The 21,160-nt window shown below is 48.7% G+C and overlaps 1 protein-coding gene across 1 annotated transcript in view; it reads left to right on the top strand.

The window, feature by feature from the left end:
* LOC144162987 (transmembrane protein 8B-like) overlaps positions 1-21,160 on the top strand; it is a 46,841-nt gene that overhangs the window by 9,681 nt on the left and 16,000 nt on the right. Inside the window, exons 5-11 of the mRNA XM_077693749.1 lie at positions 200-519; positions 2,673-2,845; positions 5,287-5,472; positions 11,027-11,250; positions 12,137-12,291; positions 14,568-14,746; positions 16,015-16,275. Of these exons, the coding sequence (XP_077549875.1) occupies positions 200-519; positions 2,673-2,845; positions 5,287-5,472; positions 11,027-11,250; positions 12,137-12,291; positions 14,568-14,746; positions 16,015-16,275 (1,498 nt within the window). The remainder of the gene's footprint in view (positions 1-199; positions 520-2,672; positions 2,846-5,286; positions 5,473-11,026; positions 11,251-12,136; positions 12,292-14,567; positions 14,747-16,014; positions 16,276-21,160) is intronic.

Below are 21,160 nucleotides of genomic sequence, written 5' to 3'. Positions count from 1 at the left end.
TCCCAGACCTACTGCAGATAGTCCGTGAATGTCCCCAGGTTTCCCGACGCCACTGAAATACAAGAAAAGTGAATGCCAGATTACTTCTCGGGGAAACCTGTGGTGACTCTGAGACTTGTAATCGCAGAGCCCCACTGTTCTTACGGATCCTTTTGAAACCGGGATCAACCCCATCTTCAACTGCCTTCTTTCCCTAAAGGTTTGCCTCGTCGCGGGAGCAGTGGAGCCTGGATTTCTTCCTGTCCGAGTGTAAATTGCAAGGCAACGGCACTGCCGACCCATGTCCGGTGGTTGTGCGAGCCACCGCCGACGTTCCCCCGTCGGCAGAAGAGGACGTGGACGTGGAGGTGTCGCGGCGGACGGCCACAGTCAACTGCTCCGCGTCCGAGGCGGGGGAGCCTTGCCGGGGGACCATGGTCCCCGCCGCAGAAGGCTGGAGCTACATTCTGGTCGAACCCACCGTCCCACTGGACGAAGAGGGCGATGCTCTGGAGTTCAAAATCCTTCTCTCGCCTCATGGTGAGTGCTTTCTGGCGGCGATATACCATTCCGAGATGGGTACGAGCCCGGCACTCCTGATGCGATTCAGAGTGGTGATTGAACGTGTTGATATTGTCACGTAGCCAAAGACGACGCAGTTGACTTGAAGATAAGACAAGTTTATTGGAGTGAACTTGTGCTCCCCTAAAAACTCAACGAATACACAGGCGGCGAAACAGCAGTCAACGAAGTGACGTGCGCAGACTGGTGTCGGCGAATCGAGTGCCGCGTTGTCTGCTCTGCAGGCATTTATCTTTCGGTGTGGGTGTTTCTTGAACCGTCGAATTACATCGAGGACACTGTAGATCAAAGAAGGCTATTCTAGGCTAGTGGCGTTAGGGCGAAACATTCTCCCTATCAAATGAGATAACCCGTCCGGCATAAGAAAAAAGGAATAGAATATGCACTTCGCTTGAGACACCGATAACGCAGCCCGGTACAGCCGGGTGGTAAAAACAGAACGTACACTAATCCAATGCGTGGTTTGCGGCAATATGCTGTGCCCCACTCCTAAACTGACCTAAGGGATTCGAAGCCACCCTGACTTACGGAAAGAATGCGTAGAATTGGGCTGCGAGTGCATTTTACTGAAGAGATACGAAGCCACCCTGATTTACGGAAAAAATACGTTGAGTTGAGGTACAAGTGCATTTTACTGAAACAATCAAACAAACAAAAACCAATGGGTCCTGAAAAAAGGAAACATTGCTGGGGCTCAAACCCAGGCCATTTGCTCTAAAACCCACTTCTGTATATGGGAATAAATACTGTATATGGGAACGGAATGTTGCTTCCTGGTGAGCCAGACATTTGCAAAACATTTGCAAGTGTTTGCCAAACCAGCCTTTGCGGCTGTTGCAGCAGACCATGCAACTGCTGCATTCACCGTGCCACTGCAGGAGTTGTGAACTATGACCCGCCACGGTGGCTCAGTGGCTAAGGCGTTGCGCTGCTGAGCACGAGGTCGCGGGTTCGATTCCCGGCCGCGGCAGCCGCTTTTCTAATGGAGGCGAAAAGCAAAAACGCCAGTGTGTACGAGATTTCGGTGCACGTTAAAGATACCCAGGTTGTCGAAATTAATCCGGAGCCCTCCACTACGGCGCGCCTCATCGCCTGCGTTGCGTCGGTGCGTTAAACCCTACAATCAATCAATCAATCAGTTGTGAACTATGGGTCCCTTTTATTGCGGAGTGGCGGAGTGGGCACTTCTAGGGGTGCCTATACGAGTTCAGCTCGAAAACATAGCTCTGTTTTAGGTGAAAAAAAAAGTTGTTACAGTAAAAGCTCGTTACAAGAGACTGTTACAAGAGACACTTGGTTATAAGAGACATTTGAATGAAGTCTGTTTGGTTAGTTTCCCTACATTCGCCATGTTAGCAACATTGCATGTAAGAGACCTTGGTTACTATAGACACATTTTCTGGGTCCCTTGAGTGTCTCTTGTAAGAACAAGGTTGTGCAGAGTGGTGGATACTGAGTCAGTATTGCCGCCAGGTGTCTCTCATTTGACAATCTTTCAACATGGCTATTTCTTTTTTTTTTACTTGGAAAAAAAGACAGGAATGAGAGGCTGTTTTTTTCTATAACTTTTCGGTGGAAGCTATCGGTCAGGACCCTTCAATGTTGTTCATGGGAAAGTATAAATATTTTTGAAATTGAAGTTTGTTGTTGTTTGCAAACTACACATCTTTGGAAACATTGTATTTGTTCCTAATGTTTCTTTACTGTACGCAATGCCATGTAAGCCGTGCCTTGAATCACCTAGGCTCTAGTCAAGTTGTTTTTAACAGTTTTTAGCCCAGGAATCCATGTATATCCATCTAGATATTTTTTAGTGAATAAACTGAACTGAACTAGAAGCATAGGTGTAGCTGCTTTTCTTGCTGTGATGAGAACCGTCGCTACACTGTATACCGTATTATAGCTGAACTGTGTTTACAATGGCCAAAAAATGTCTTTGGGGAGTGAAAAGGCACCAGTTTCATTTTGCCGGATTTCTTAGCTCTGAAAAGTGAGGCGCCATCACCCAAAGGCATAACCTCACAAGCCGTGCGTGGTTGATGTCCGCTTTCCTGTTTGCACTCGCTGACCCGGGTTCCCTGACCTGCCCTTTGGGGCTTGGCGGCCCCTAGATTGCAGGTCGGCCAATGCGAGCCCGTCTGTCGGGAAGGACAGGAGGAAGGACAACATGGAGATGTTGGGCACGATGCTGAGTGCCAATGCGACGACCCTGATGTCTGTCCTCAAGGAGTACCTCCAGGCGCCCAGCTTTTCAGACTCCTGCTGGCCCTCGCACGAGCTTACTGTGAGTTCTTCGCAAGTCGGACTCCCACCTGGTGGGCCTTTAGTTGTCATCATCATCATCGGCCTATCTATGCCCACTGCAGGGCAAAGGCCTCTCCCATGGATCTCCAATTATCCCGGTCCTGTGCTCACTGCGACCAATTTATCCCGGCAAACTTCTTGATCTCATCTGTCCATCTAACTTTCTGCTGTCCCCTTCCACACTTGCCTTCTCTAGGGATCCACTCTGTTACCCTTAATGACCAAGGGTTATTTTTCCTTCGCATTACATGCCCTACCCACGCCCATTTCTTCTTCTTAATTTCTACTAATGTGTCCCTAACACACGTTTGTTCCCTGACCCACTCCCGTCTCTCCTTGTCCCTTAACGTTACACCCATCATCTTCTGTTCCATTGCTCGCTGAGTCCTCAATTTAAGTTAAACCCTCTTAGTAAGCCTTTAGCTGTAGGCTTCTTTTAATACTGCTGTTAAGAAGTCACTGACAGGCTACAAAGGCAAAATACAGCTTTGGGCTCTGAAGACAAAATACAACTGTGTGAAATTCGAAAGAACTGGCCTTTGATAACTCACCTAGGTGTATTCCAGGCACAAAAGAAAACGTAAGAATAATTGACGAACTTAAATTTTGTGCTGCAGTCGCATAATATGGGCAGCAACAATGCATTTTAGGCCAGCACTAAAGGTTAGGTCCGGGTCCCATGAGTTACCCGCAGTTATATGCAATTGTCGTCAGCACTAAAAACATTGTTACATCGGTGTGTTAACTTCATGTTAGGATTCAAGTGATACAGTCAAACGAAACTTGAAGCCCCCCTACAGTCGCCCACTCGTGTTTCATGGGGGTGGCTTAGTTGGACAGCCACCAATCACACAAACAAGTATTCATGATGCCATAGAGGAATTGTTGGGAAGTGACCATTTCTTCATCTCTTTTGCTTAATGCCCCGATTATTCGTTCGAAGTTTGCGATGAAATTGGTGCCATCGTTATCGGGACAAAGCAGTCTTCCTAACGAACCAAGCTTGCATTCTGTCTTCATGGCCCCTTTAGTGCCAGGAGCATTGCTATGGTGCTTGGCAAAGGATTAGGTTTGTCCAGGAATGTGTGCTAATGAAAAGCTTCTCGTCCTGTTACTTCTGCTTCTAAAGAATGCAAGGAAAGGAATCGAGACCTGCTCCATGTCTACCGTATTTATTCGAATCTAAGCCGATAGTTTTTTTGAAATACTGATATATCAAACTCCAGGGTCGGCTTGGATTCGAGGATTTTGAAATACGCGCCAATTTCGAAGTGAAGTGGTGCACAGCTAGCGCCACCCAGAAAAGAAAGTATTGTAGCCATTACTAGACGAGCCAGTAGCCATTAAGGGCCATAGGCCGCCATTTTGAATTGTGCAGATAGTGGCCTGCGTGCTATAGTGCCTAGTACATTCTAGGCACTATATGCGTGCGGTGTGGCGTTTGATTTTGACAGCGCAAAAAGAAGCGGTGCCATTATAGTGCCGCTTTTAAAAGAAAAGTTGTTTTAGCTGCGGAATTGTCGTCGAACGTTCAAGCCGGGCGGGACTTCGGCGTGGATGAAAAAAATGTCCGTCGTTGGAGGACGCAACGGGAGAGGATATTTGCGTGCGCCGCAATGAGGTTGGCAATCACCGGACCACGAGAATGCCGTCACCATGAAATGGAGATGGCATTGGCTGACTTCGTTCAGACACAGCGAGCAGCTGCCCTTCCAGTAACGACGGAAGTGCTCCAGGCAAAAGCAAGGGAGCTTTTAAGGGAACGAGGCTTATCGCGGGCACTCTTCAAAGCCAGTCGGGGCTGGCTACAGAAATTCATGAAGCACTTCGGCTTTAGCCTCCGTCGTCGAACCTCAATCGCCCAGAAGTTGCCCGGTGATTTTGAAGAGAAACTGATTGAGTTCCAGCACCGCATCTTCATGTTCAATAAACGTGTTTTCTTTTTGTGAACGCTGACCTCGCCTTTTTGTTCGGCCTACATTCGAGGTAAGTTTTTTTTTTTTTTTTCGCGCCTTCGGACTTTCGGGGGTCGGCTTAGAATCGGGGCCGGCCTAAATTCGAATAAATACGGTAACTTGCGGAGGAGAATGTAACACCAATGCCCACCCCAATCACAGTTACGTTGATGGACATTGCTGCTGCACAAAAGTCTAGTCTTCAACTGACTAGGTGGGGATGTGTGTAGTCGTAGTGAAATTAGCATCTGCAGTGAAACTGCAGAGCTCCTGAAATGTTCTGCGAGATCAGCCTTCAGTTGCAAAGATTGTCGACAAATGGCGGTGTGTAGTGTTCGGTGGCAGCCCTTCTTGTTGCATAATGTGCCCAAGTCATAGTTTGAGTGAAATCTGGCTGTGGTCGGGCAGTCCAAGTGGCTGGCACTCCCTAAGGTAGCGTGCGAGCCATTTCTCGTTGCTGTTTCAGCATGTCAACATGCCGGGAACGTTTGAGTATGGCTACCGACTGGACGCTGGCCCGGAAAATTCAAACTTCACGTCGGACTTCAACCTGAGCCTGCACGAGCCAACGCTGGTCATGTTCCGGGTGTTTCCCGTCCTGGACTCCGGTGGGACCCTGTCCATCAACCTGCACCTGCCACATCCAGGCAAGGTCAGAAACCGCTTCTTTGTATTCTGAAGGCACCACCGGTGTTTCTTTAGATACTGCTGGAAATGTGGCATCTGTTATTAAAATGTAGCTACGAAGTTTCTAGTAGAGAGATAAGTGTCAAGATATTTTCTGACTGAGGTTTAAGGTTTACTTTTCTTGCCCCTGTAAGTGAACTGTTCTGCACTTTTAGGGACACTGAAGTGATTTGTAAACATTGCGGGATTACTAGCGCAAATTGTATCTGGAGTCTCTAGGCCATGTTTCGACCACTCTTCTCGCTGTGTTTACGCGACTTTGTTCAGTAGAAAAATCAATTCGAAAATTCTGTCCTCCTCTCTGCATCCTCTCCAATTTTCTACGACGTTTTGTATGATTTCAAAAAAAGGTGGCTTGGCTTGAATGGGCTAGTACTGCACAACTTGCCGACCCTCTGACAGAATTAGTTGGCTCAGCGTTAAGTCAGCTGGCGGCCGGCGGATCATCACAATTAGTTCGCTCAGTTGAAAACAAGCCATGGTACGTTTGTGCCTGGAAGAACGGGACTTTAGTTTGTCAGTTTGTAGACTGTATCAAGCTCCAAGTCAAAGTAGCTCCACACAAGCGCACATGCGATGCTTCGTTGACTGGTGCGCTAGTAGAAAGATCTAAAGCCAACTGAAAGCGGGGGAAGAGTCAGCAAAGTAATATTAGTACCAAGGAACTGGAACTTTTATTGTACAATTTAAAACCAGGATGCAGAAAGCGCGCGCTATTTTGCGCTCATGAACTAGCATAGTGGTCGGCAACACGACCACACATTGTGAACGCTTTTCCGTCTAAGGAATGGAGTCGCTAGACCTGAGATATTGTGGGAATTTGGGGGATGCTTACTGAAGAGCGCTATACAAGAAATAGTCATCTAAGCTCCCTATAGTGCTAAAACTAAATGAAAATGTAAACTGACTGTACGTTGTATACTACCTTTTATTTGCGCCCCTAGCATCCCTGGCCAGTGGCGTGTGGCCAAGTGGTCTGGAGCACTAGGTTTGTTATTTTGCAAGTCGCAAGATTGAGTCCCCGATAGTGCATGTTTTTTTTTTCTTTTAAGTTGATTTGTTTTTGGGTGATGTTTTTTACACTGAATAGCCAGTCTACGCAGTGCAAGCAAAAAAAGGAGCTTGACAAATTCACTTCAGTGCCCCTCTAATTAAATGCCAGACTACTGGCAATGTGGCATGCCCTAAAAGAACACCGTAGGTAGTGTTCACTGTCATGCAAGTTGAGTAGGCCACTGCCATGCCATGCCTATTTTCACCGGTTTTATCATTCCCCAGCCTGTCAGCCCAACGTAGTTGGGCGTCCCTAACGCATGTCCTGTAACTTCAACTGTAACGCTACGTACCCAGCATGGTAGGGACAGAAATACCAATCTGCCTGCACACGTAGCCGAGGTCACTGACCTGCCTCTTTTCAAAACTGTCATCAGTTGACCGGTTGGAGTCATCCCAGTTAATGCCTACACAGCCCGCGTTGCTTATGTCTTCTCCTCGTGTATTGTCCATTTTCAAGGGCCAATAATTAAATGGCCTTGTGGGCGCAGTGATGATGATGTTGATGACTGTGCTGAAGGGATTATACATGCAAAGTTATGCTATATATACTAGTTGCAGAGCTACGCTTCAGAATCCGGGCTGCGTGCATACCCCTGCTTCATTGTAGCTGAAAGACAAATGTATTGGCACGACGTCTAGTGCACCATAGAGTTTCATACCATAATAACCAGAGGGGAAACTGCCGCTAGTGTCAACGCAAACTCCGAGGTGGCGCTTACGATTTGATGGGAATGATGGGTAGTTCTGGAACCGGAGTGTGTAGGATCGAAACGGTCCTACGGCTGCGCAAATTGTGTTTTTTGGCAAAAAAACTCTGATTGCCCGGTTCGCTGTTTACAAATTGCATGATGAACAAGAAAGCTAGTGACGAAAGACTGGTTTTGTACGAAATAAAACAGCGTGTTTAAATAAAAAGCAGACGCGGAGTCGAGGAGCTTTGTGGAGTAGGTTTGCCATTTGCTGCCAACTACAGCGGGACATGGACTTCTTTAAAACTATTAGATGCGACGCTGAGAGCATTTCTTGTCGGCGGCCCTGTCCTTCCTGCGTGCGTCCGTCGTCGTCGGCGTCCGCACTCTCCTCCGCTCACCCCCTCTCCTCTCTGATAGCGAACTCTCTCTCGCGAGGGGCATTGAATTGAATTCGATTGGATTGGCTTAGATTGGATTTGGATTGGATTGAATTAAAGTGGATTGTGTTGGATTGTATTGCGTCATAGCTGCGGCAGGCGCACTGGCGCCGGCGTGTGCCCAGGTGAGAGCAAACACTCTCTCTCAACATCTGCAGGTGTGCGGCCCAGCGCGCTCTCACTCCGCTGGTGGGCAGCGCTGCGCGCGTTGCTGCGCATGTGCAGTACTCTCTCTTTCCGCGGTCTCCTCTCCTTCGGGCACGCTGCGCATATAACCGGTGTGCCGCTCTCCGGCGGCCTTTCGGTCGACGGTTACTCTCCGCTTGCGCTTGAACCTCCCTCAGCGTCGCATCACACCAGGGTTCCCGCGAGGGGAGGTGGGCGTAATTTTTTTGTAAAAGTTTTGGCGCTTGTAGTTTTTAATATTAAGAAAAGTTTTTTGCCCCTAAAAAAATCTATTATTTTTGGCGAAGTTATTCTAACCTGAATTAGTGACATTCGTCAAGCTGCGATCCTATCAGCCGCTGGTACTGCTGGTCTACATTGTAGGAGCCGGCGTTTGCGCGAAAATTGTGGCAGTTCCAAGCAGCTCGCAACTGTCGTCAGCTTCGAAAATACATTGCTGTTCCGAATAAGCAGCACCGCAACTCCTAATTCGCAGGCAACTTCGCCGCATACAGCGCCGTCATTTGTGTTTTCGTGCTCGCTGTGCCGGCAGTGAATTCATAACCCACCCCATCCTCAACTCTGCTTATAAAACATTTCCACTCAGGGCGGCGTCAATGCGCATTCGGCATTCAGTTCAAGGAGAAACGTATTTTCGAACGCTTCTTTCAGCACACCGCATATGCAAATGCGTTCATGCAAGTCCAAAATGAAAACGAACTGGCTTCACGTTTCAATCCATAATAACTTCTACAAGCCATCAAGCGCCAATCCCAATCCAGAACTACCCACCATGCTCATCGCGGCAGATGATCGCAGCGCCAGATTCCTCTCCAGTTGTTATTGTATGAAACTCTATGTAGCGAACAGCGTGCTCCTGCGGGAGGACGTGCTTGCTATGTTGGAATTGTCACTTGCAACGATTTAATGGGTATCTAGAGTGTGCGCGATTTTTTTTAAAAACCTTCTCGGCTTGTGCCGGAGTGAAGTGACTTGTTCGCCCCTGTATCACAAGAAGCAAGTGTTACACTTACGACGAAGAGGAGGCAGTCGACGGCCTTTTAATTTTGCGCTTCAGCCTCAAACGATGTGTTAGTTCGTTAGTTCAGAGGATGTGTTTGCTCGAAACCATTTCTTGATTTTCTTGAAGTTGAATAAAATGTACGTGTGCATCCAACCAGGTATTTTAATTCAGGGCGTTGTGTGCTGCTATGCTTTTACTATGGTGCGTACTTGCCGTATTTATTCAAATCTAGGCCGGCCCCGACTCTAAGCTGACTCCTGAAAGTCCAAAGCCACGAAAAAAAGAAACTTACCTCGAATGTAGGCCGAACAAAAAGGCGAGGTCAGCGTTCACAAAAAGAAAATACGTTTATTGAACATGAAGATGTGGTGCTGGAACTCAATCAGTTTCTCTTCAAAATCACCAGGCAACTTCTGCTTGATTGAGGTTCGACGACGGAGGCTAAAGCCGAAGCGCTTTATGAATTTCTGTAGCCAGCCCCGACTGGCTTTGAAGTGTGCCCGCGATAAGCCTCGTTCCCTTAAAAGTTCCCTTGCTTTTGCCTGGAGCACTTTACTGGAAAGGTAGGTGCTCACTGCGTCCGAACGAAGCCAGCCAATGCCATCTCTATTTCGTGGTGACGGCCTTCTTGTGGTCCGTTGAATGCCATCCTCGTTGCGGCACACGCAAATACCCTCTCCTGTTGCGTCCTCCAACGACGGACATTTTTTTCATCCGCGCCGAAGTCCCGCCCGGCTTGAACGTTCGACGACAACTCCGCGTCTAAAACAACTTTTCTTTTAAAAGCGGCACTATAATGGCACCGCTTGTTTGGTGCCATTGCGCTGTCAAAACCAAACGCCACACCGCACACAGGTCACTATCTGCACAGTTCAAAATGGCGGCATCGCCCCCAGCCCTTAAGTGGCTACTGACTCGTCTAGTAATGGCTACAATACTTTCTTTTCTGGGTGGCGCTAGCTGCGCGCCACTTCCCTCAATTTCACTTGGAAATTGGCGTGTGTTTCAAAATCCTCGAATCCAAGCCGACCCTGGAGTTCGATATATCAGTATTTCAAAAAAGCTGTCGGCTTAGATTCGAATAAATACGGTAGGTAAAATGATAATTGTATCATGTTATGCTTGTTTTTCATTCCATAATGGCACCAAGGCTTTTGTTGGTGGTTGTCTGGGCACTCGTAAAAGCTCTAGGCACGCTTCTGGCAGGTGGGCTAACAGGCAACTCGCTTCGCAAAACATTCAACAGATGGCGCCATAAGCTTTACCATGTTGCGACGAAAAAACTTTGCACTGTTACAAAGTAAACTAACAGATTGTGCCACGTTGTTAAGCCTTGCATCGGAGCGACTAAAACCCGACTACCCATAACAAGAAAGCAAATTAAAAGAGCGCTGTTGTTGTCATTCTCGCTGTGGTTGCGCTGTCCACTACAAGTTTTGTAGGTAAAGTAAAAGGCCGCGCAGCAAATTGACATTGTTTAACCCCCATCTAACGTCCCGCCGCACCAAGATTGGCGCACAGAGAGTGGCAAGGAACGGAAGTGGGGAGCAGGCAAATTGTTTTGTCGTATGCGCCGAGTGCACAACCAGTGGCTCCTTCGGCCGTGATGGTTTGCTCAGTAGGTTTTAGTTTTCCTGCTAGACCCCACCACTGTCTCACTTGCTTGTGGTCTCCATTTTTACACCATGCGAAACGTCATGAAATGGCGCGAAGGATGAAATGCGTTTTTCAATCGATAATTTCTCGGCAATTAAGCATCTTTCGCCGCCGGATCAGTGCTGAGAGGTCTTTGGGGCAGTTCAACTTTCATCTGAGCCCAACTTGCTATTTGCCTTCAGTGCTCCTCTAAATTAGGAAATGTTTACTTATGTTTCCACGGTTCTTCCATTTATGACTGACGGCAGCAGCTGCGAGCACGTGAATACCATTTCAGATTTCTGTCAACAGAGTGCACGTTAACCCGCTTGCTTTTTGCTTGCCCCTATTTGCCACCGGAGCAGTGGACAGGTTTTTGATACATACGGCCTATGGGGAGTTTTGAAACTGGGGTGTACACTGAGTAACTCTGGTTTAACTCTGGTTGCATGCGGGCTCTTTCGTGCACTGCTTCTGTTGCCTGAAGCCATGGCTGTGCTGAAAACGCAGGACAACCTGCCCACCAATGTGAGTGTCCAAGTGGTCCTGGCCTATGGGACGCGGCCTGTGCTGAGTCCGGACCGGCGGTCGTGGGCCTGGGGGAGCCGGTTCCAGCTGAACACGAGCAGCGAGCTCCACTCCACGGCCCAGCGGCACGTTCCGTACCCAGAGTTTGGGCTCTGGTTCCTTGGCCTGCTGCCCCTGTGCTACCTTGACGAGGGTAGGAATGGCAGGTGAGGAGGGCCCTTTTAGTGCTTGATAAGGGCTCGATGAGAGCACTGGTATTCCCAAAATTGAGTCGCAGGGCACAACTGGGGTGTGATGAGAGCAAGCGTTCCATATGTGCAGGGATGGAACACCAGGCATGTTTTCTGTTCTGCACTAATAAATTTCTTCTCTCGTATTTCTTAATAACTTTTACCCTGAAAGTAAGAGCACAGAAAGAAAGAGTGGATAGATATCTCTTTGAAGGCTAAGGGGGAGGCAAAAGTTTTATTGAGCAAACAAAAAAAATAAAATAAAGGTTTGTGGCATAGTTATAATGAAAGTAAGAAAAGAAGCGAAATCTAAATGTGATGCACTAGAACAGATCTGTGACCTTTCTCTCAAGCTGAAAAATCAGATTCCAAACAGATGAGCAGCGTTCTTGTGGGGAGTCTTTGCTGAATTTCTTAGCCCCATCTCCTGACAAATTTTCGGCAGAGAACTTTCTCGCTTTCTAGACCCTGTGGTGTTCTTGATGTTGATGTTGCTCTAACAAATGACACTGTTAAAATTTCAAATGCGTTTAACAGTGGTACAGGCAATGCTGAAACTGCCTTCTTCATGTCGGGTCTATGCTGTTTTACTATGCTGTTTTACTACAATTAGGGCTTCGTCCCTAATTGTAGCCACTGTTTCGTTGCACCAACTTGGTAATGACTCTTCATCCCACCATTCACTACGGGGGAAGTACGTGAGAAATGGCGTGATGGCATCTTTCTTGTGAGGGGATGCGCAAGTACACACAGAAGCATGCTTATGGTATTGTAACAAAGAGGATAAAAGAAGCACAGCGACGGTGGGTGGCTAGCAGTTGTTGATCGTGTGGTGTGGTGGCCTCCTCCCCCTCCTGCCCAGCGATCCTGGCTGGGTGCCCTGTGAGGCCGACGCAGTGCAGCTGGAGCTGTCCATCAACTCGACGGCGTGCATCAACAACAAGTGCGGCCTGTTTGGCCGCTGCTTCCAGTACATCAGCGGGGGCATGATCTTCAGCAGCTGCTACTGCACCTCTGGTACGGGTTACCCCATTCGCAACATTCGCCTTCCCTTTGTGAAAAATGGGAATCTTCGAAGTGTTAGATAAGGGGAAATACCGCATTTACTCGTCTTCATTTTGTGAAAGTGTAGCAGCTTTTGAAGCGTTAGATGAAGGGAAATTTCGTATTTACTCGCATAATTTGTGCCCTCACATAATTTGTGCCCTCACACGAACATGCGGGCACACTGGTCTTAAACCAAAAAAGTTCTTTTGCAGTTATGATGATGAAAATTGAGACATTTGTAGTTTTTCACTCTGATTGTATATATAACGTTTGTTTTTGTATAAAATGGCTACATTCAAAATTAAATCTCGGTGATACGAATTCGGTTGATACGAATTTCGTTGTGATACGAATTTTTAAAATTCCCCGGCGAAAATGCATTGTATGCAATGTAAAAAAATTCGGTTGATCCGTACGCATTTATCACCTGGTGCGGGTGATACGAACACGGGAGCCGCGAGCAGACGACTGCGGCGTGGACGGGAGGCGGGAGTGTTGGTGTGGCCGTGCGCCCTTGGTTGCGCGCGGGCACAAAAGCATGGAGCGTGAACCGCATGGAGCGTTTTCTGCTCGCGAAAACGCGCCGCGCACGCCACAGGCGCGCTGACCCTGCCGCGTAACCACCTGCACGCGCCGCGGCCGGCGGCGGCAACATGGCGGCAGCTTCGGCCGCGAAGTGGTGTCGCGAAGCTCGAAGCTCGGGCGCGAAGCTCGAGCGACCGCTTCTAAGCGCTCTCTAAAATATCGCTCAAGGCACGAACGAAATTGCTTGAGCGGTACAGGAGCTTATAATGTAGGTGAAAACGGTACTATAAAACATCATCCGCGCCGGTAGTGAAAGCGCCCATTCAATATCTGCTGGGGTGTTAGGCCTAAACATCTCCGGCGGGGCGGGCCACCGGGCTGTCCGGAGCGTTTTCAAACTGCCGCCATGAAGAGCGCACCTCGCCATTGGCGCAAGTCGGCAGGCTCCTCCCACTGCCGCGCGCATCGGGCGTCATTTTCCGAGCGAGGTAGCATTTGTCGCGGGGGCGAAATCGTCATCGCGGGCGTGAAAATAATGCGCGCGCAACGCCGACGTGCACGAATCGCATGCGGTTCGCGTGCGCACGTCGCGTCGAAGGTGAGCACGCGTTCTTTTGACTCTCGCGTTGACGATTCGGGCCGGCACCGCGGCGCCAGCCTCTGCTGGGGTGGTACCTCTGCCCACGGCCGGGCTAGAGCATCGCCTCCTTTAACTAGTTAAAGGTGGCGATGGCTAGAGCGGCCGCGTGCGCACGTTGTTATCGACACAGCGGTGCGTCGCCGCCCTACCCCCCGCCGTGCTCAGCCTTGGTTGCCGCCAACGGCAGTGAGAGGAGCCTCATGAGTCATGACTTGCGCCAATGGGGAGACGTGTGCCTCATGGCGGCAATTTCGAAGCGCTCGCAGCCGCTTGCTGGGCCACCTCCGCGGCGCATATTTGGCGCGGATGATATTTTATAGCGCAGTTTTCTCCCACTTTATGGGCTCTTCCCCGCATGAGCAATTGAGTTTACACCTTGAGCTGTGTTTTAACAGAAGGTTACAAGCGGTCGCTGAACTACATGCACCTCTTCAGGGCAACAGCCGACGCCATGTTGCCGCCGCATGTCACATGCGCGGCACTATTCCATTTTTTCTCGTTTTCTGATGATACGAATTTTCGGGTGATACGAATATTTTTGCCGCCCCTTGAGATTCGTATGACCGAGATTCCACTGTATTACGATTTTATTTGATTTTTTGACAGCTTTTGTGGAAAAGCTGCTGGAGTGATGCAGCTGAACAAGGTACCAGTGAACTATGCAAAAATCAAGGAGTGCAATAAGACTAACAGTATCACTCTATCTGGTCTGTAGCAGAAGTTGTGATTGTGTGAAGTTTGGGCTTGGAAGGCAAAACTGGTTTTGCTGGTTCCCACCTTTGAAGATCAAACTTCAAATGGCCATAACTTCTGCCAAAGCAGGCAGTTTCCAAAAATCGACTTTTTTCAGTGATTTCCGCGACCCGATCCCCACGTCCCCACTTAACCCCCCTGGCTGTGACTCAAACATCTATGGCATCTCTAGAGCTGTTGAGTGGCCGGAAACCTTTGTATGGCTACCTGTGGCACGAAGTCTATTGGAACCGAAACCCTGGTTATGGGTATGGGTGATCGTAATTGGGAACGAGGACTTCTTGAATGAAGGCTGGGAAGGGAGTTGAAGGCGTGCCCCTTCCCTCAGGCTACCGGGGCTGGGGCTGCACGGACAACAAGGAGGCACGCCACTACGGCCACATGCTGGTGGAGCTCCTGCTGCTGACGCTCAGCAACCTGTTCCTGGTGCCGGCCATCGTACTGGCCTTCTACCGCCAGCACTTCCTCGAGGGGCTCGTCTACTTCACCACCATGTGCGCCTCCGCGGTGAGTGACAATATGGTCATGGGGGGGCACTGCCTGCCTCGGCTATCGTGCAAGGCTAGATTATTACCTCGAGATTGGTCTGTGTTTGCGTGGCTTCTTGATGAGCTTGCAATGCAGTTTCATGCAACGAATTTCAGTTCTGTAGGACCGTTTTTCAACAATTGGAATATTACAGAAGTCGCTGAACGCTCTGTTTCACGTCGTAATTGCTGTGAAGTGGAAGTCAATGCAGTTGTTTCTCCAAGCCAGAGCTAGCTTACTGGAATAAGTTCAATGTTGCACCATTCCACATGTTACGGGCATTTCAGTATGGCCACAGGGCTCTGAATACAGTGAAACCCCGCTGACACCCCTTGGTCTTACAACGGATCACCACGGTCTTGGCAAACTCCCCATAAAAACAGTGCATTAAAAACCCCGACGATGTGATGCTTGGGTGCATGTTGGTCCCCTTCTTACGACGGACCCTGGCGGAAATAAACTGGCACTTTTCCCATCTTTTACACCGCTTCCCTGACTCGTCTCGACCTTTCGTTAGTCTTAACCCCGTTTGACACTCCTTGATGTACAAAGGTCCGCAGGCGGGCCAGCCCACTTGCTGAAGAGACACAAGCAAGCAGGCGGTAGTTGACCTTAGACGGCCCCTTGCGGAAGCAGAAACACCAACGTGCCAAACGTGATAAGTCAAAGTCCAGGTGGACGACTGACCGCAAATTTGAAGTTCCCATCGAGCCGACGAACGTGAAAACACATATAACATAACCTCAAACAATGACCGAACACTCGCTTTCTTTGCCCGCTCTATCCAAGTTTCTTCCTTTCACGACGCTTGCTCTCCCCCTTTCTCTGCTCTCTGCTTATCAGTGTCTTTCAAAGCAGGGTTGTCGCTCTGCTCCTTTTTTTGCCGCCTTTGTTCCATCGCCGCCTTGTACTATCGTTCGTTTCGCTTAGCCTTGGCAGTTTCACACTCTCGCCTTTTCCCCTCACAGTTTGCTCGTCCACATCGGCCTTATCTCGCGCGCGCGAGGCGCAAGGCTTGTGGGCTATAAATAGCGCAGGGCGGCACAGGGTTAAAATAAGTTCTTAGCCCACCTGTCGTGTGAGACCGTCAACTAGGCTGGCATTACCCGTACCGCGATCATACGACACCCCGGTTACATGACGCTTTCGCGCATTCCCTTGAAAGTCGTATCATTGGGGTTTCACTGTAGCGCAGACTCTATTGTTTTGCTGCCGGTGATGAGACGTTACTCCTCCCCCCTTTGCAGTTCTACCACGCCTGCGACGCGGACCTGTCGCCCGTGTGCATCCTGCGGCCGAGCGTGCTGCAGTACTGTGACTTCCTGACGGCCGTGGTGTCGCTGTGGGTGACCCTGCTGTGCCTGGCCGAGGTGCCCACGCCCCTGCGCACCCTGGTGTCCACCTTCGGCACCCTGCTGATCGCCATCGCGGTGGAGAACGACCGCACGGGCTTCCTGGTCATCGCGCTGCCCACGGGCCTCGGCCTCACCCTCGTCTTCGTCTCCTGGGTGAGTCCTAGCGAGTCCTAGCTGGGTGGGTCCTAGCTGTGGCGCTGGCCCTCGTGCAGACGAAAGCTGCAGTAATCGTAACTAACTCGTAGGAAGCGTGCACTAGCTTCAGGTGGTGTTGGGTGGCACCCGCAGCACATCTCGTGCTCTCGACTAAACTGTCCGATAGAAGAGTAAAGATTGTGTGGGCGCCTGCACATTCCTCCATGAAGGGCAATGAATTGGCCCACCAATAGGCCCGGGAACTTGCCGACCAGTCCTCGGAGGACATGGAGAAACCTGCGCCACTTGTACTGTACAAAGAAATAACACAACACGGCAAGCTTCTTAAGGGGGACTTTTTTGTTTTTTGGCGCAGAGTGATGAAATTTAGCAAGCGCATTAGAAAACACTCCAAATGATGAAATTCGAAATTTTATGATGATACCCTCAGTAGTTCTTGTATTACAAAGGTTTACATGTTGCCCGCTCGTGGAAAGCCTAGCAGGGTATTGTTGACGCATGCTAGGAAGTTCTGAATGTTTTTTCGTTGTAGTCAAAAGAACACTACAGGGCAAGACAGTCTTAAAATTTTTTTACACCCTTCATTTTTTTTTAGAGAAAAGAATAATTTCACTTGTACCCTGTAGGACACAATTGACCTAGCCATAAATTCCACACTAAGAAATAGCTAGGCCCTAAAATGAAAATCTGAGACTGTCCTGCCCTGCAGAACTCTTCAAGGATCGAAATAAAACAGACAGGGTCAAAATCTGCCCAGTAGTTGTCATGCTATCCTTTCCACGAGCAACGAAGAACTCGTAAATCACACTTTTGAGAAAACTGCTCTTAAAGTTTACAATGTCTTCACGATTTTCAAACTGCACCAGCAGCATAGACCTCGCTGTCCTTGCTTGGAGACAACCTCGCATACCTTTGCCCTTGGATTTGGTGCATCTGGGATGCCTTCCTGGCTCATTGGAGGCCTTTATGTGCAGGCCTTTGGGTGGCAGAAGCACCAGTTTTACGCAGTGTACCAAAAAGTTTACTGTGGGCTACTAGGGTACCTATACTTTACTTGATGTATGCCTAATGCATAGCTGTCTCCAAAATGAAGAGTAAGGCATGGTTTATTTTTATATTAATGTGCCAGCAGACTTTCAGCTTATTTCTGGGTGTCATAACCTTGGTGAAGCTACAGCTTAGTACACGAGGCTGTTCAGTGTCGAAAGGTCATATCAGGGCCTCACAAACATAAGATGAGCTATTTGAAGGCAGTACAGTTAAACCTCGATATAACGAAGTCGTACTTGCGGGCGAAAATTTCGTTAAATCGAGAATTTCGTAAAATCGAGGTTTCGATTTTACAGTTAATTTAACCAGTTATTGAGGTTTCAAAACCTTGCCCATCGCTCAGAAACAACTGCTATGTAGTTACCTCTCCACTTAAAGCGAAATTTGTACTAAAACTGGCCGCGAAAATTGTGTGAATTAAGAGCCTCAACACTTAGGCAATGGAATTCGGATAGCCGACCGTAGTTCGTGTCGTCGTAAAACCGGCGCTTTTTCCGCAACGCCTCATTGAATATGATAGCAGACTAGGTTTTCACTTTTTTCTTTTTTTTCATTTCGGTCACTACTAAACGCCGCTGTTAGTCCATTGAACCCGCATCCGTGCCCCGTGAACTTCACCCCGGCGAGGTGCTGGTTCAAAGTTACGCCTCTTTTCGTCCGTTCAGTAGTAGGCTTAGCCGCGGCGTTGAGGGGTGCGGCGGGCCAACAGCGGAAGGGTGCTATAAAGCTTTCTAAAGATTTTTTTCATGCACAAAGGCTCTGCAGTATGGGCGCGTGATGCAACCACAACACTCGAGATAAAGCCATGATTGAGAATTGAGCGGAGTACACACGGACAGCTTCACTTTATGGAGCAGCGCTTACGTGCTCCCGCTAAAGTGGAAAGCTTACATTAAATATCTTCTGGCCAAATTTGATTAAGCAATTACTTGTATGCCCGCTGAGCCCTAAAGAAACCGATTTCTCCGCATCGCAGCTGTCTAATGAACACGTTTTGACCACGTTCGGAGAGCAATTTATTGACACCAGCACTCGATGTTCAAGCCGCAGTGAAGAAGTCCGTAAGCAGTGCTTGGCGTTTCTTGACCAGGGTGGGCTTTACGTGACGCTCGTATGCTGACAGCGCTAACAAGGCTTGCTCAAACATTTGCGTGCGCCTGCGTGCCTCCGCAGAACGTCGATGGCATCCATCACTTCGGTGGCCGTCGGTCAACCGTCGGTTTCACTGACACTTCTACAGGCTCTTGTTCGGAACACTTTTCTTTCCCTTGGAGTGCTCATGCTGCTTATAAGACTCATTTAATGATGGACGAACAAAATATTAATGTGGTTATCAGCGAGCACAACCTAGAGCAGCAGCACCGTAAGCAAAGACGCGTAGAAAAAAAAAAAAAAACACTTGAAGTAGGCTTCGGCAGCCTAAGCATAGAGGGCGCTGGCGTAGGCAACGATGGAGACGTCAAAATGGTGGCGGCACTATTGAACCGTCCATGACCGCTAGCGGCAGAGTTACTCAAGCGGTTTTTGAGCAGCAGCTTTTATCGCTTTTAATTGTTATCAACCGCATAATTCACCGCTTTTCTTTCATTTTAGCCTTTTATCAGTAAATGTGAGTACTTAATGTTTTCAATGTAGGCTCTGAGAGGCAAAATAAAACGTGCCTCGACCGGAATTTCGTTCTTCCTTTCTCGCCGTGACTTCGTTAAATCGAAAGCGCCGCACAAAATTACTTCGTAAAATCGAGATAAAAATACATGCATTTAGCAAAATTTTGGTAGAAAACTGGAAAAAATTCGTTATATCGCGAATTTCGTTAAATCGAGGTTCGTTATATCGAGGTTCAACTGTATTGCACAATTACACAATTACAACTTTAATTATTATCAGCATACCTTGCTCTTCTCCTTCAGGCGAAACAAGCATTGCAAAATAGACAACATAATTGTGAACATTGCAAAAAGACAAAAATAATGTTCCATTAAAAATCTTTTAAAACGCTGCAACCTTACGGCGTCTTCTCTAATTAATTTAATTTTGTAATCCCAGACTTCGTTGCACAAACTAGTTTAGAGCCACGGCAAAAGTTTCTCAAATAAGCTGGGTGACGGTTCACTGCACCCCGCCCATTGCCTCCTGTATTTTTGCAATGCCAAACGCATCCCGCGCTTCCCAATGGGAGTGAGTGGTATGCCTGCAGTGCCCACATGTCTCGAGGTGGGGCCCTGAGCTGAACCGGGATCACGCAACCGTAGTTGACTTCGAGAGCGGCTTGTGCCTGGTTGCCAAGGCAACCGATGTTTGAGATTGTCAAAGCTCGCGCCAGCGCTAGAAAGCTCAGAGCCGCGGCGGAGCATGTTTTGCCAACGTTGCCGCTCTTCACCACGCGTCACCCCAAGCTGAACTGGTCACATGATTGAAGCACTGGGAAGGCTACCGATTGGGGGAGAGTGGCCGGAGTAGAAGGAGAGGGCTTGGTTGGCCGGTCCGGGCTGATGCGTTTGGCATTGTTTGTTTTGGCCCCCCCCTACAATCCCCGACGCGTACGTTCACCATGTTCGTAATTTAGGTAACCTTGCTATGTTTAGCCACTTTGCTTTTACCATTAAATTTCACTTCACGTACATCAATTATTATTACTCGTGTGCAGTAGCAACTGATCCCGCTATCGGCCACTGCCCGAACACGTTGCGCCAATGCAGCGCGCGCCGCAATTTCTGGCGGGTCGGTCATTCCATTCCTGAAGCTCGTGAGCTCGCTGTGAAACACAGCAATAACTCGGCGTTTTATAACATGGCAATGCATCCAAAAGTTCACTTCACAAACACCTATTGTTCACGGATGCACTGCAGTTTCCACTCAAGAACGCACCACGGCGATGTCGCGTGCAAGTTTTCGATGTGTCTTTCGAGCCACGCACTTCCCTATCTGGCGCATGATCTCAAGCATTATCGCCGCGATAACGATAGTGTCACTGTACAGAATCGCAACGCATGAAACCACTGAACGGGAACCGAGCCGACTGCGAAACCGAGAAAAACATTAGCAAAACCGAGTGCGTGCGAACTGCGCGTCAACCGAACCGCCCGGTGGCCATATTGTTGTTGCCATGGCGACACCCAGTCGGGAGAGCCGTTTTAGTGAACGCGGCCGGATAGCCAATCGCGTGTTAGAATCTAGCGATTGCTTCGTTTCACTGTCTCTTTTTTTCCGCCGTTTGTGCGTTTGTGAGTGAGCAAACGAAAGCAGCGACCGGAAAGCGGAAGTTGAAGACTGCGTCGATCGAACGCAACCAAGATGGCGGCGCCCGGTGCCGCCATTCCGGAGATACAGCGCTGCGAAAATTGCCGTTTTTCCGTCATTTTGCTAAAATATTTTGTCGCCTCAGCTGACATACATATTTTTCTTTGGCACTTCGCGATCGTATATTCTATGTGTAAACACATAGAATATATGATTGCGATCTATATTCTATATTCCATTTTATATTCTATGTCTAAACACATAGAATATAAAACGTGCAATCCGAAAATGTCACTTCCGAAAAAACTATTTTTTTGGTCACTTTTCGCTACTGATCCCCGCGTCCCCCTTGACTAACACTTTCCCGCTACCTCACCCAAACCTCTCGAAGTTCCAAGAACCGACTCTTGGACTTCTACAGACAAAGCACCTTCCTGCATCCAATTAGGATCCACGGGATATCCCCTACCCAATATTCAGCAGAATGCAAGTACTGCCAACAACCAGGTACACTTAGATGTGTTGTCACAGAGTGTAGGAAAAACAAACGCTGAGCACCCTATCCCCGCACCTCAAGACCAAGTTTTCCATG

The sequence above is a fragment of the Haemaphysalis longicornis genome, unplaced genomic scaffold, assembly GCF_048455015.1.
Source record: "Haemaphysalis longicornis isolate Haplotype H1 unplaced genomic scaffold, Haemaphysalis longicornis Haplotype H1 scaffold_12, whole genome shotgun sequence".
Classification (NCBI taxonomy): Eukaryota; Metazoa; Arthropoda; class Arachnida; order Ixodida; family Ixodidae; genus Haemaphysalis; species Haemaphysalis longicornis.
Note: the sequence above shows the minus strand (reverse complement) of the source record. Positions and strands in the feature narration are given on the sequence as shown.